The sequence below is a fragment of the Engystomops pustulosus genome, chromosome 2 (assembly GCF_040894005.1).
Source record: "Engystomops pustulosus chromosome 2, aEngPut4.maternal, whole genome shotgun sequence".
NCBI classification, from domain to species: domain Eukaryota; kingdom Metazoa; phylum Chordata; class Amphibia; order Anura; family Leptodactylidae; genus Engystomops; species Engystomops pustulosus.
Window position 1 is genome coordinate 154,081,495 of NC_092412.1, and position 13,421 is coordinate 154,094,915.

At 39.8% G+C, this 13,421-nt stretch overlaps 1 protein-coding gene across 1 annotated transcript; it reads right to left on the reverse strand.

Annotated features, from left to right (window-relative positions):
- Positions 1-4,064: 4,064 nt before the first annotated feature.
- LOC140118726 (peptide methionine sulfoxide reductase MsrA-like) lies at positions 4,065-13,135 on the reverse strand. Its single transcript, XM_072136981.1, has 6 exons — positions 12,980-13,135; positions 12,750-12,818; positions 12,547-12,666; positions 8,377-8,481; positions 6,770-6,876; positions 4,065-4,291 (listed from the first exon to the last, which is right to left on the reverse strand). The coding sequence occupies exons 1-6, from the start codon at positions 13,050-13,052 to the stop codon at positions 4,139-4,141; spliced, it is 627 nt and encodes a 208-aa protein (XP_071993082.1). The 5' UTR covers positions 13,053-13,135; the 3' UTR covers positions 4,065-4,138.
- Between the last annotated feature and the right edge of the window lie 286 nt (positions 13,136-13,421).

Consider the following 13,421-nt stretch of genomic DNA (forward strand, 5'->3'; position numbering starts at 1 on the left):
GTGTTTGTATATCACTAAAGAAAAATATTGGAGAGAAATATTTGTTTTGTTATCATAGGCGTAGGCAATTTATAAATTCTGTCACGTGACATGCAGGTACAAAAAGTAGTAGAAGAGTGCTTGTCTCATGGGAGTCATTGATAGCCTAACATTACCCTGTGCCTTACACTCCTATGAAAAGGTCCCTAAATTATAATAAAATCGTTTTTAAACATAACATTAAAGTCAAAAGTTCCTGTGTTTCTGTTTTGTAAAACATCAAGTTATCGTCAAATGTTTCAGAAAAACTAATAATGTGACATTAAAGGGATTGGTTATATTTAAGACATAGCCACTGTGTATGTCATAAACACATAGATGCGGGCCCACCTGCCAAAGGCCTTGCATGTTGTCTTACACAGTTTCCTGGACTAACCTTGGCCTTGACAACTGAACTCACTGAATCATGGTGATGACCCCTTCACTACTAATCTGCTATTTATACACCAGTGTGTACTTGTATCAGTCCTTTGACTTGTCATTAAGGCCCCCATAAAGGGCCTTAAAGGGCCTCACATCACCAAACTATGGGAGAGATTAATTAAACTGTCTGTGCCAGAATATGCAAATCCTCCAAACTTCCATATCTGCCTCCAATCTAAATTGATGTTATGTCCAACTCCATATACCATGATTCCCCTGTATTCTAGTTTTTGCTAAGCCCATCAGCCCTTCTTCTTGACAGGGCAGAAGGAAAATTACATATGTCTTTTAAACCCATTTACTTAATCATAGCTTGTCCTTCATTTTATAACACCTCAATGTTATGGTTACAATACTTATACTCATTAAGCTTTTGGAGAATAAATGATTTTTAGATGCATATTACATTCTCTACAATCTGAACTCATGGTTGGAGCGGTATGGAGATAAGATTGCCTGAAAGCTATACAGAAGACTCCCACACATTGCTGCCTGGAGACACCTGCAGAGCAGTATACAGGTGTGTAACAGGAAACGTGTGGGTGTCACCGCTCCATCCTCACTCAGCATCTGTGCTTCCTGGAAGCAGGACTATAAACATGCCATAGACAATCTGCTCTAGTGATCAGCACTCTCATTACCTGGCTTCTATCAACTGACGTCACAGCCTCTCTACCCCTTCTCCTTTCTCTTACTTATTCACGTAGCGGCAGATTTTTTATTTAGGTTGAGTACGATATACTCACAAAGCCTTTACTTTTTAGATTAACATTACTTTTAAAGCAATGTGTACTTTTTATTGGTTTTATAAGTACATGAGAAAGTTTACTTAGTTTATATCCAGTCTATAAAATGTTTACCTAGACTCAATAATTAACCATTATTATCTTCAATAATACATTGTAGCAAATAATCAGGACACTGAGAAGTGTATTCTGCTGCAGTATGATAGCTGCAGATTATTTCTGCGATGCATGAAGATTTGTTTAACCTTCTGGTGCAGCACAATGTAACTGTACATTGTGGTGGCCAGCAAAAATGAGTGTGTACCATTGTGTCAGGGGCTTGTAGTCTCGTCTGTGTGGCTGCTTAACTCCTTAGATGCTATGGACTATACTGACAAGATGGTTGAAGAAAGTGAGGATATTACACTTACTCACTCAGGTGGTTACATTGCTATAGGGTGCAAGAAGGTTTCAGGAAACCGAGAAAAGTACCTGGCACGGCGCTGATTAAGGGAGAGGGTCGTCAAGTCGATTTTAATTTTCATTATTCCAAACTAGTAAACGCGTTTCTGGGTGAAAACGTCCTTCTTCAAGTACAATTGGAACGGTAATGGTGATTTAGGCGCTCGAGCATGCTCTTTCTTTTCCCAAGTGTGTGGCCGTGCGCCGCTATTTTCTATGGAGGAGGAATATTAGGGTCCCTGACTAATGTGCCCCCCACCATTTCCCTGGGCACATTATTTTCCCATCCTCAACCTCAAAATGTGTGTGTCCCCCACCCCCCATCTCATCTGCTGCAGAACCTAATAATACACACCTCATCTGCCGCAGAACCTCATTGTACGCACCTCAGCTGCTGCAAAACCTTATATAATACACACTGTAGCTGCTGCAGAAAAACACAATACACACCTTCAGCTGTTTACCTAGTATTATACTCCCCACCCCAGCTGCACCCCTGTTATTATATCCCCCAGCTGCTCCCCTAATATTAGAACTTACCCCCAGATGCTCTCCTAGAATTGTATTCTTTCCAGCTGCTCCCCTGATTTTATTCCCCCTTCAGAGCTGCTCCCCTGATTTTATTCCCCCTTCAGAGCTGCTCCCCTGGTATTATATCCCCCTAGCTGCTCCACTAATATGATATCCCACCAGCTTCAAATGGATACCACTTTTTCATTCTTCTTCTGACCGATTGCATAACTTGAAACCCACACTGCTTTTAGGCTCTAGCAGGCCTTATTTCAAATGTACAGAGAGTAACACATTGTCAAGTATGAACAACATGAACATAATTATCTGTACTCTGTCATTTGTTTATATTTGAAAGTATATAGGTTCTACTGGCACAAATGTATGGCAGTTTAGATTTTATAAAAACAATAAAAACTGTTTTATATAAAAACGGACAGGTGGATCCAAAAAGGGATCCACATGGATGCAAATTGTTGACATGGGTTTTCACAGCCTAGAATCACCTAGTTTGTTTGCACTTAGACTAATTTACAGTATATAACATTATAAAAACATCAATCTTAAAACGTGATTAATAATTGAGAAATACTTCAGGAGATTCATCCCACATACTCACCCATATTAATGGCCTCCCACAAAGCCAAACCAATGCCATACTGTGTAGTGACAAGGCTAAAAACACAGAAACTGCTCTCTGCAGTTGGGTAATTTATCCTTCTAGAAAAAACCTATTTTTCAGGGCTCCAGAGGAGCAGCGAATTTAAATATAGTCAGCACTTATTGGTTTGGTTATTATGGCTAATCACATCACAAGGATTCTTGAAAGTCAGACACTGATCTATAGGGAACCACTTTTAGAGCAGCACTAGAGGCATAGAATTTCCAGCAGAGCATGCACGGCCTGTAAGACTCCATATTTATGCAAAGGAGTGAGTGGCCCAGATTAACAATGCAGTCTGCACCAGAATTCTACCGCAAATGAATACTGGTTGCACATCTATTTATGAAGTGTTTGTGCTAGTAGTATGTCACGGCTGCACCATGCATGTTGCCACACAACACGGTGCACAGAATGGGGGCGTTCTGGTGCGTATTCGCACTGGTCGCCACATTTATGTTGAAAGTCCGACAGAAATGTGGCGCACACTCCATGAACAGAGTGCACTAAAACAGGGACACACAGTTCATGCACATAGGGCGTGGCAGCGTGCGCCACATTCATGAACACCTAGTGCAGTTTTCCTCAATAATAGTAAATCTGGCCTAATCCTTAAAGGGAACCTACCACCCGGATTCTACCTAATCCTCACGTCCCGGCTATTTTTTAGAAAAGTTTAATGAAGGCATATGTAAATTTTTTTTATGCGGCTACTGGGGCATGGAGTAGCCGGACATGAGGCTACTAGTCGCGGATACTCCACGCCCCAGTAGCCACGTTACTCCGCCTACCATTTAATCTTTGGCGCATAGCTCCTCGTAGCTGCGCGCCCTCGTCCTAGTCCCCGGCGTTTTGCACCCTTCTGCACTAGGACGAGGGCGCGCAGCTACGAGGAGCTATGCGCCGAAGATTAAATGGTAGGCAGAGTAACGTGGCTACTGGGCCGTGGAGTAGCCGCGACTAGTAGCCTCATGTCCGGCTACTCCACGCCCCAGTAGCCGCATAAAAAAATGTACATTAAACTTTTCTAAAAGATAGCCGGGACGTGAGGATTAGCCCAAAAAAGGGCTATCCTCACGTCCTATTCATCCACCTACCACCCGTTCTACCTTTATAGGTAGAATCGGGGTGGTAGGTGCTCTTTAAAGAGATGAATTACCTGACCCATAACAATTGTCTCAAAATAAATCCTTTTCACAAACTGTAGCAGAAAGATTTGAAATGATGCAACATTAAGACTATGATTGTGCACATGAGTTTTATTAACGTCACATGCATCATCACTTTGCAGGAAAGATGGATGAATAGCATGCAGACATTACAGCACACAGGCCACTCCTGTTCCTTTCAGACCACAATAGCCATCTGGGTTCTTGAACAGATATTGCTGGTGGTAATCCTCTGCATAATAAAATTCTGGTACAGGATGTATCTCAGTGGTGATGGCTCCCATGTTAACCTTGTCAAGTTCCTGTGGTTAAAAGACACGAATCATTGAATGTACAGTAAATTATTTGCATTTTGTTTTCCTATCTTGGGCTACATTAATAACCAAATGGTTATTACCCATTTGGTTACATTAATAATAATTGAAATGTTTCTATATTGTCTGTAATTTGTAAACCTCATGAAGTAATCATTTTGATGCATCTTTTCCTAAATCTCTATTCCTATGTTATTCCTCTTAGAAACGTATCTTTAATCCACCTCTTAGAAATTTATGGATAAATTGATAATTGGCCATGACCTACAAAGAGTTCTATTTGAACCATATCAGATAAAACTGTCAACTAAGGGCAGTACACACTACAGTGAACAAGTACTTGATTCCTTGCATCATAGTGATTTATGATGTATGGAGTCCCTTCTTCCCTGCTGTAATCATGATACAAGAGAAAAGTCTTGCTTTTCTACATTTTTTTTCTCCTTAATGATAAACCAGGGACACTCACACATAGATCCAGACACCAGGACTGTGGTTATCTTGCTATATTTGTGATCCATGGCCTCTTTCCGTCTAAAATAAACCTTTTAAATTATGCTAAGGGGTTTGGTGTATCCAGAACCCCTCAGTGGTGTAGATTCACAGGCTGTTACAATGAGCACAACATTGTAACATGTCTCTCCCTCCTCCCTCTCATTTGTAACAGCCTGTAAGAAGATAAAACTGAGATCCTTGGAAACACCCACCAGAGGCTCACAGGCTTATTAGCATAATTTAAAAGTTTATTTAAGATGGAAGGATGCCATGCATAACAAATTATAGGAAGATTTCCACAGTCACGGTGCCTCGATCTATGTTAAAGTGCCCCTGGTTTGTCATGATGAATTTTGATGGTAGATTGCCTTTAAATAAGGAATGATAAAAACACATAATGCCAATATTTCTATTTGCAATTCTTTATGTTAGTAGTCTCCTGGCATTTGCACAAAATAGGCTTTGATGTTGATTCCTTACTCAGAGAGTTAAATGAGCTATATTTGCAGCTATATACTGTATTTATTACTGGGTTATCATAGAACTGTTCAATATACATTGAAGTAGGTCTTTGGACCGAATAGAGTTAAATATCGAATTTCCTAATCAAAGGAAATCTACCATCTGAATCATACTAAAGCAGCTCCAGCAGTAGTTTTCTTATTGTACACTGATAAAGCTCTAATATAGTGTAAAAAATATAGTTTTAAAAAAATATGCAAATTAAGCCCTATTGTTACAGGGGGCATTGCAATAGTTCCTCCATGCTCGGCAGAACTGCACACACACCTCAGGATGTGTTCCCACTTCTTTAGCCTGCCTATGTCCCAGGCCACCTCCTTTCAAAGCTCACTAGCTCCCTTGCTTTGTCGGCTTTAGGGATGCTGGGTGCTGCTTCTGGGGCTAACAGAGCATGGAGGAAATCCACAGCAGTGTGTGGAATCTATAGCCTTGTGCATGATCCCATATAAAGTGATTGGGGATGTTTGTAAGCTGTAAAAAATATAGCTGGCACAAGTCTGTACATAACATTCATCTGCATGTAGCTTATCAAATAACTTTCATTTCTTGTCTCACCCCCCTGACCTTATTATAGTGTTTCTAATGGTTTACCATGGCAGCCAGGAGGCCTATCAATGGTCTGCAGGTGGCTATGAATGCTTGTTAGCACAAGCCTAAAACAGGGCCTAATTTCCATTTTCTAAAAGCTAAAATATTATGCAATACAGAAGAATTACAATATAAAGATAAAGCATTCACATTCTAGTCCCTGGGGACAAAGACAGAAAACTGTTTTACAGATATTTAAAATGCTATTAAAACCTTTAACAGCTTTTAACTTATATACTATATATATGTGTGTTAAATATTTTAAATTATATAAATAAAAACAGCTTTTGGAATCAACATAACAGTAACAGTAAGGCTATATTCACACTGCCGTTGCCCGCCCGTACCGTACCGTAGCGGGCAACGGCAGTGTACGGGGAGAGGAGGAGGAGGTGAGCGCAGCTCACCCCCGCCCCTCTCCATAGCAACCTATGGCGCACGGCCCCGTATTACGTGAAAAGATAGGACAGGTCCTATCTTTTTCCCGGGTACGGAACGCATGTGTGCTTCACCGTACCGCTCGCGTAGGGTGCCGTGCGCCCATAGGAGTGTATGGGGGACGTATATCGTCCGTATATACGTCGGCCGTATATACGTCCTCCATAAGTTCGTGTGAATGTAGCCTAACAGTTAAGCAACAATTTATTACAGTTTGTGAGGTCTAGGTAAGCATCTCCAAAGAATGGCCTCTGACACATTTGAATGGATTAATGGATAGCTTGCTAGATGGGAAATTGACTCGTTTCTAAGATAGCGCTAATCATGAGCACCCTCTGCTGGCGACAGGGTAATATGACATTAACAAAATTTCTTCGAGTTCTACTTTGTTCAATGGCCATTGGAATTGTTAAGAATATTTACCTTCTGGAAACTGTCTTTTGACTTCAGAGCTGCTTCTCTCTGTTTACCATCATAGGTAAATATCACTGAGCGGTACTGAGTACCTATGTCCTTCCCTTGCTTCATTCCTGCAGTGACAGAAAGGATTATATTGTTGTGGTTATAACAGAACGGTACCTAATATATAGCCTGCTCGAAAATTTCATGTGATTACATTTGACATTTTATAGTGGAAATAAGCACCTACAAGCTTGAGTTAGGTTGTTCAAGGGCCCCTACATTTTAAGTTTAATTCTATTAAAACAGTGGATAAGCTTGGACCATTATTGGTGCGTTTTTGCATGTTTATCTTACACTTAGCTGGTTTGAATCCATTGCACAGCTGCTTACATATCCACAAAAATGGATTCAAACTAGCCAAGCGTATGGTAAACATGTGTTTAATAATGCATCCATTTTCAATGCATTCAAAAACATACCAAGAACGGTCCCAAGAACACACCATATTACAGCACCCTTAGGGACATCACTTATTATTTTAGTAATGGTTGTAACATCAGATTGATATATGATACCTAACCAAATTTTGATAAAAAGGTCTGGGCTAGAAATAAGATTAATTAATCAAACTCAAGGTTCTTAGATACATTTTGATCGAATTGCATAAACACACAAACCTCTAATGAGTGCTGATAACATGCTATCTGTTGCTGCCATAACACAGCACCAGAAGAGACCAAAACCCTGGTATCTGGCTCAAATAATAATAATGAATAATTCCTTTATTTATATAGCACTGCACAGAGCTTGCCAATTCAGTTCCTGTCCCCAATGGGGCTCACAATCTAATCAACCTACCAGTATGTTTTTGGAGTGTGGGAGGCAAACGGAGTACCTGAATGAAAGCCATGCAAACACAGAGAGAATATGCAAACTCTTTGCAGAGACAAATCAAAATGTAGTTTATTAATGTAGCCTAGCAGTCATAGATCATTGTATGATATGTGGATGTGCAGTCCAGATCTTTTTCTCTGAATGTTGGTATAGTTTGGGATTCTGTCCCCCTCTTTTATTTAGATGCTCTCAGTCAGTTTCTGAGATTATGAATGGAAGGATGAGTATTCAAGACCTGTTCACACAGTGAGGTACTACATGGCATCCACTTTTGCTGTAGAGTGGTGTCAGAGCCCAGAGCTGTGGGCATTTAGCCTGTCAGTAGGGGTATACTTATGGACTGCTAGGTCTAGGTCCCTGACTACGCAGAGGCAGACACCATGTGATGCTGCACCCACTAGCCCTGGGACCCAATAAAACAATGTCACTGTGAAGAGGTTACTGGTCTAATGCAGTTTTATCAATAAGTTACTAAGAACCTCAAGTATTTATTAATTTAGCCTAACAACCATAGATCATTGTATAATGTTGTATGATGTGCTATCCAGATCTTTTGCTTTAAATGTTGGTTTGTGATACATAATGTATGTATATACATTTACAAAGCTGCTTAATCTCTTGCATTCTGTATGTATACTGTTAAATGGTGGTAACATTGTAAAAGAATAATATTCGACTATTGCACAGCTATATGCATTTTTATATATTTTAGGAGGCACTTGTAGGTATCATACCTTCTGTTGGGTTGTGATTTTCCCAGAACAATTTCAGCAAGGCATTATAACTGATCACTTTAGGATCAAATACAACTCGAACGACTTCAATGTGGGCAGTAAGTCCTGAAAGAAAAAAACTACAATTAGAATTTTAACCCCTTATTGACCAAGCTCATTTGTGCTTTGATGATGAAGGCCTATTTTCAAAACCGACATGTGTCATTTTATCTGGTTATAACTTTAGAAGGCTTTAACTTACCCAATTGTTTTTGAGTTTGTTTTTCCGTGACACTTTGTACTTCAAGTTAGTGGAACATTTTGGTTGATATATTTTGAATTTATTTATGAAAAAAAGGGAATATGGTAAACATTTTGAAAAAATTTGCTATTTTCAAACTTCAAAATGTTCAGTTTTTCGGACTAATTTAACTAATTTGGGTAGTAAGACTAACTAACATTTACCATACCTCAGCTTTGTGTTGGATAATTTTAGAAGTGTCCTTTTGTTTTATTATGACACTAGAAAGATCACAAATCGAACAACATTCTCTCAATCAATTTTTTTAGGGACCATTTAATTTCTATAGGGGTTTTGGAAGTTCTGCTAATAGAAAACCCCCACATATCACCCGTTTTATTAACTTCATCCTTCAAACTATTCAAAACAGCAGGTAGGAAGCTTGTTAACCCTTTAGGTATTTTACAGAAATTCAAACAAAATGAAGGTTCGATTTGGAATTCACTAATATTTATCATTAATACATTCATTTAGCTGCAAAATTTACCCAAATAAACCGAATAAAAGTAGAAAATGCAACTAGAAATATATTGTGCAGTTTTTTCCAAGTAAGAGGACACCCCACATGTGGATGTAACCCACTGTCAGGGCACATGGCAGGCACGGATGGAAGGAGCCATTGAACTTTAGTAGGGCAGGATTCTTTTCAGGTGCCAGGACGTGTTTGTAGAGCCCATGGGGACATGTTCACATGTGGCATTTTGGTTGCGTTTTGAAACACAATCCAAAGGCTCTACCTGTGATCGCATGTTGAGGTAAGATTGCATTTACTTTGCAGATTTATCAAGCTGTCTGAAAGTCAGAATATTTCTAGTAGCCCATGGCAACCAATCACAGCTCCCCTTTAAAATATTCATGAGCATTGGTAAAATGAAAGCTGAGCTGTGATTGGTTGGCATGGGCAACTACAAATATTCTGACTTTCAGACAGCTTGATAAATCTGCCCCAATATTAGCAAAATATGTGATTACGAGTGGAGCCTTTGGCCCCTTCCACACTTGCGTTGCAGATCACGTCAGAGTTTGATCAGGGAGCGATCAGGGTTTGGTCAGTGAAAAACTGACATTTTGCATCAGAGTTCAATCAGTTTTCAGTCAGAGTTTGTTCAGTGTCTCAGTTTTTCACGCGCATTTTCAATGCAATTTCAATGTGGACTCAGGACTGAGCTCTATCTTTTCTATGGCAATTGCTGCATGAAAAATGCATTGCACTTGCATTGCACTTGCAAGTGTCTCAGAGTGCAATGCGTCTCCATAGACTTGTATGGTGCATTTTCACGCGCGTGACTTGCAAAACTAGAGCATGTCGAGATTTAAACACGCGTTTAAAAAAACGCGCGTGTGTGCGTAAAAAAAAATGCAAGTCTGAAAAGACCCATTGATTACAATGGGTCAGAGTGCAATGCAAGTGCGCGTCAAAAGCACGCGCAGAAAACATACGTGAAAAAACGCAAGTGTGAAAGGGGCCTTTGGATTCCGTTTCCTAACTGTATACTACTGGGGGCTGGCTGGATGTATACTACAGGGGGCTGGCTGCATACTACATGTTGCTGGCTCTATACTACAGGGGGCTGGCTGGCTGTATACTACATAGTGCAGGCTGCCTGTATACTACAATAGGTTTTCCCAGTTTTTTGTTGTAAAATTAGGGGTCTCGGCTTATACTCGGGTAAGTAATGGAAAAATGTGCTCTTTTTTGAACTTTGAACTCTACCACAAAAATAACTTAAAGGGAACCTGTCACCAGGGACCTTATTTTCACTTAAGACAAATTTGTCTTTCTGCCCTTTCTAAGCATTTGCATTACAGTATAATAGTGTGTTATAACTTACCTTGCACCCTGACAAAATCATCTATTATATCACAGGGGTTGGCTTTGATTTAGTTGCATTTCAAAAAACAACATGTGACTTGACTGTGCTGCAGACTTCTCCACTCTCAGCCGCCAACTTTGTCCTCCTGTAGAGCTCCTCCCTCTCCCACTAGTATCAGCTCACCAGGCTGTGACCTCTTTGAAGGAGCAGGAGGGAAGAGCTGTACAGGAGCACAAAGATGTGGGCCAAGAGCTGAGGATTGAGTAGCACAGACAGGTCACATGTTGTTTTTTGAAATGCATCCAAACCAAAGCCCAACCCCTGGAACTACACAGAGGATTCTGTCAGGGTGCAAGGTAAGTTATAACACACAATTATATTGTAATGAAAATGCTTAAAAAGGCAGAAAGGCATATATGCAATGCAGGTGTAATTGGCTTCTGCAACCTATCTTCAGTGAAAATGAGGTCCCTGGTGACAGGTTCCCTTTAATATATATTGTTACCATAAGTCTGCTTTATGTTGGAAACACTTTTTTAATCCTTTTGTATCTGTAGGATGGTAGAAGGCTTTTATGTTTAGTAGCTTTTTTAAAGAAAATTTCCAAATTCATTTTATTAAGGGCAATTTCATTTTTCAAGTGATTTTAATGTATCTAAACAATAAAAAAACACACATAAATTACCCCAATTTAGAAGCTACACCCTTTTAATTATTCAAAATGGCATTTAGGAGCTTTATTAACCTTTAGGTTTTCTTCAAAGTTTAATCAAAATGGAGAGCACAGAGGGGAGAGGTATACAGATAGGAAGTGAAAGGGTTAAATGTATGTGGTCTGTAAGTGCTTTATGGTGTGGAGGGTTTCTGTAGGCATCTGATCTCCTTTCTCTGTGAAGGAGAATGAGGAGATCAGATACTGATACTAGGAGTTCAGCCAGGAGAAACTTGCTATCTGATGTGATTTGTGAATCTGTATTAACTGATTACTTTTATTCCTCTTCTGACATATTGCTGAGAGCCTTGGTTTTCAGAAACCACTGGAACTTTGATCCTGTCACTCTGCGTTTTGTCATGGTGACAGACAGAAGCCATGCAGTTCCACATGGTGTCTTTATGCACTGCTGTCCATGACGTTGGGTAACATCATGGTGGCTTAAGGGGTTAAGATAGGTAGACAGTGTGTCATACTTGTGTAGTGGATTCTCTTATAGTTGCTTGGCTTATAGGGTCTGGCTATGAAAAAATGTAAACCGCAGATAGCCTTATTGTATTCAATAGAAATGTCAGTCTGAGCTCAACCACTTACATGATCCTTCACTTTGTCAAGGATAACATTAGTGCATATTTCAGAGATCCTCCTGTTTCCAAAATTACTCAGGAATAGTGAGGATTAAAATAACCCTACGTTCACACCAGTGTTTCTCCTCCTTCACCTCGTGCCTTTGTGCCGATAATTACTCCAGACACCGATGGAAGGATTTAGGTGGACATAGTGCATGGGCTGACAGACTTGGCGTGGTGTCCAGACTTTTAAATATCAAATGCAAGTTTTTACTGCATGTTTGTAAGTACATTTTAATTAAAATATGCTATTTCTTACTGGAGTTACCAGCACTATGCCCACCTAAATCCTTCTAGTGACCTGAAACATCGGGGTCCTGAGTAATTATTGGCACAAAGGCACAAGGTGAAGGAGGAGAAACGCTGGTGTGAACGTAGGGTTATTTTAATCCTCACTATTCACAAGTAATTTTGGATCTCTGAAATATGCACTAATGTTGTCCTTGACAAAGGTGAAGGATCATGGAAGAGGTTGAGCTCGGACTGACATTTCTATTGAATAACATTTGTATGGAGAAAAGTGTGACTTTCTCTAATTTTTAGGTTGAACGCTCCTTCATTTCCAGACCAGCTGCATGCTCTGTCTTTATGGAACAGGCTTATTGTATTATTCTACCATATAACAAAAAATGTGTATAGTTCATGTAAATGTTGTTAGTAGATTTGTGTTCATAAAGAGTGCCAAAAGTAGGTGACAAATAACATAATACATTCTACTAATGGAAAAGTATTTACCAGTGCACACATCTTTGTATGTAGGATTCTTCGTGAACCCCCCTGCATATCCTACTTGTGTGGAGAAGACCCCTTTTTGTTTCCAGAATAGTTGTTCTACGCCCCAGAAACAGCCCATACCTGTAAAGTATCAAAAGAAGATAATGTCAGTAAGACTCCCATCTAGTACTGCTCTTCACAGGCTATCTATGTTTAGGATCTACCAAATAATGCCAACTCGAGTCCTGCTGGGAATGGCTCCAATGTGGCGTTTCCATTTACAGCATGCTTGGCTGTGAGAAAATGAATAAATGATAAAATTACTATGAAGACTGAAGAAATTACAGCAAATGTTCTAAATCTTAATGATACTCATTACATATTATCTTGATGAGCTGTACTCGGTTCGTGTATTTTCAGCATTTGTATTATGTTGAACTCAATCCATTCTTACCTGCCACCTCAAGAGCTTCATCCCGCCCTGGTAGAGCCTCCGCAGCAGTAGGAAGAACAGTCTTGCTAGGCATTGTCTTGTCTTATGATTGTAGGAGGCATAGGCAGCCAAGGGTATTTATAGGGTATAATTACCAGAAGGGGGCAGAGGTCATCCCAGGATTTCTAATATGTAACCAATGAAATCTGCTTGATAGACAGACTAACATGACACCTCTTGTTTGAATGTACTACTGTATGCACTTCTGTTAATAGTAAACTTATCTCAGGTTCAAGCTCCGCATACAGATTGTTGTCACTCACAAGTGCCAATTTAACGTCAATATGTATTTAACTAGGTGAACTGATGAGTTTGATGCAGATGTTTCCCCGAAAAGATTCCCAAATGGAGAATTGCTATAACTGAGGCTGCTTGCAGCCTACTAGTAATCAAATAGCACCAT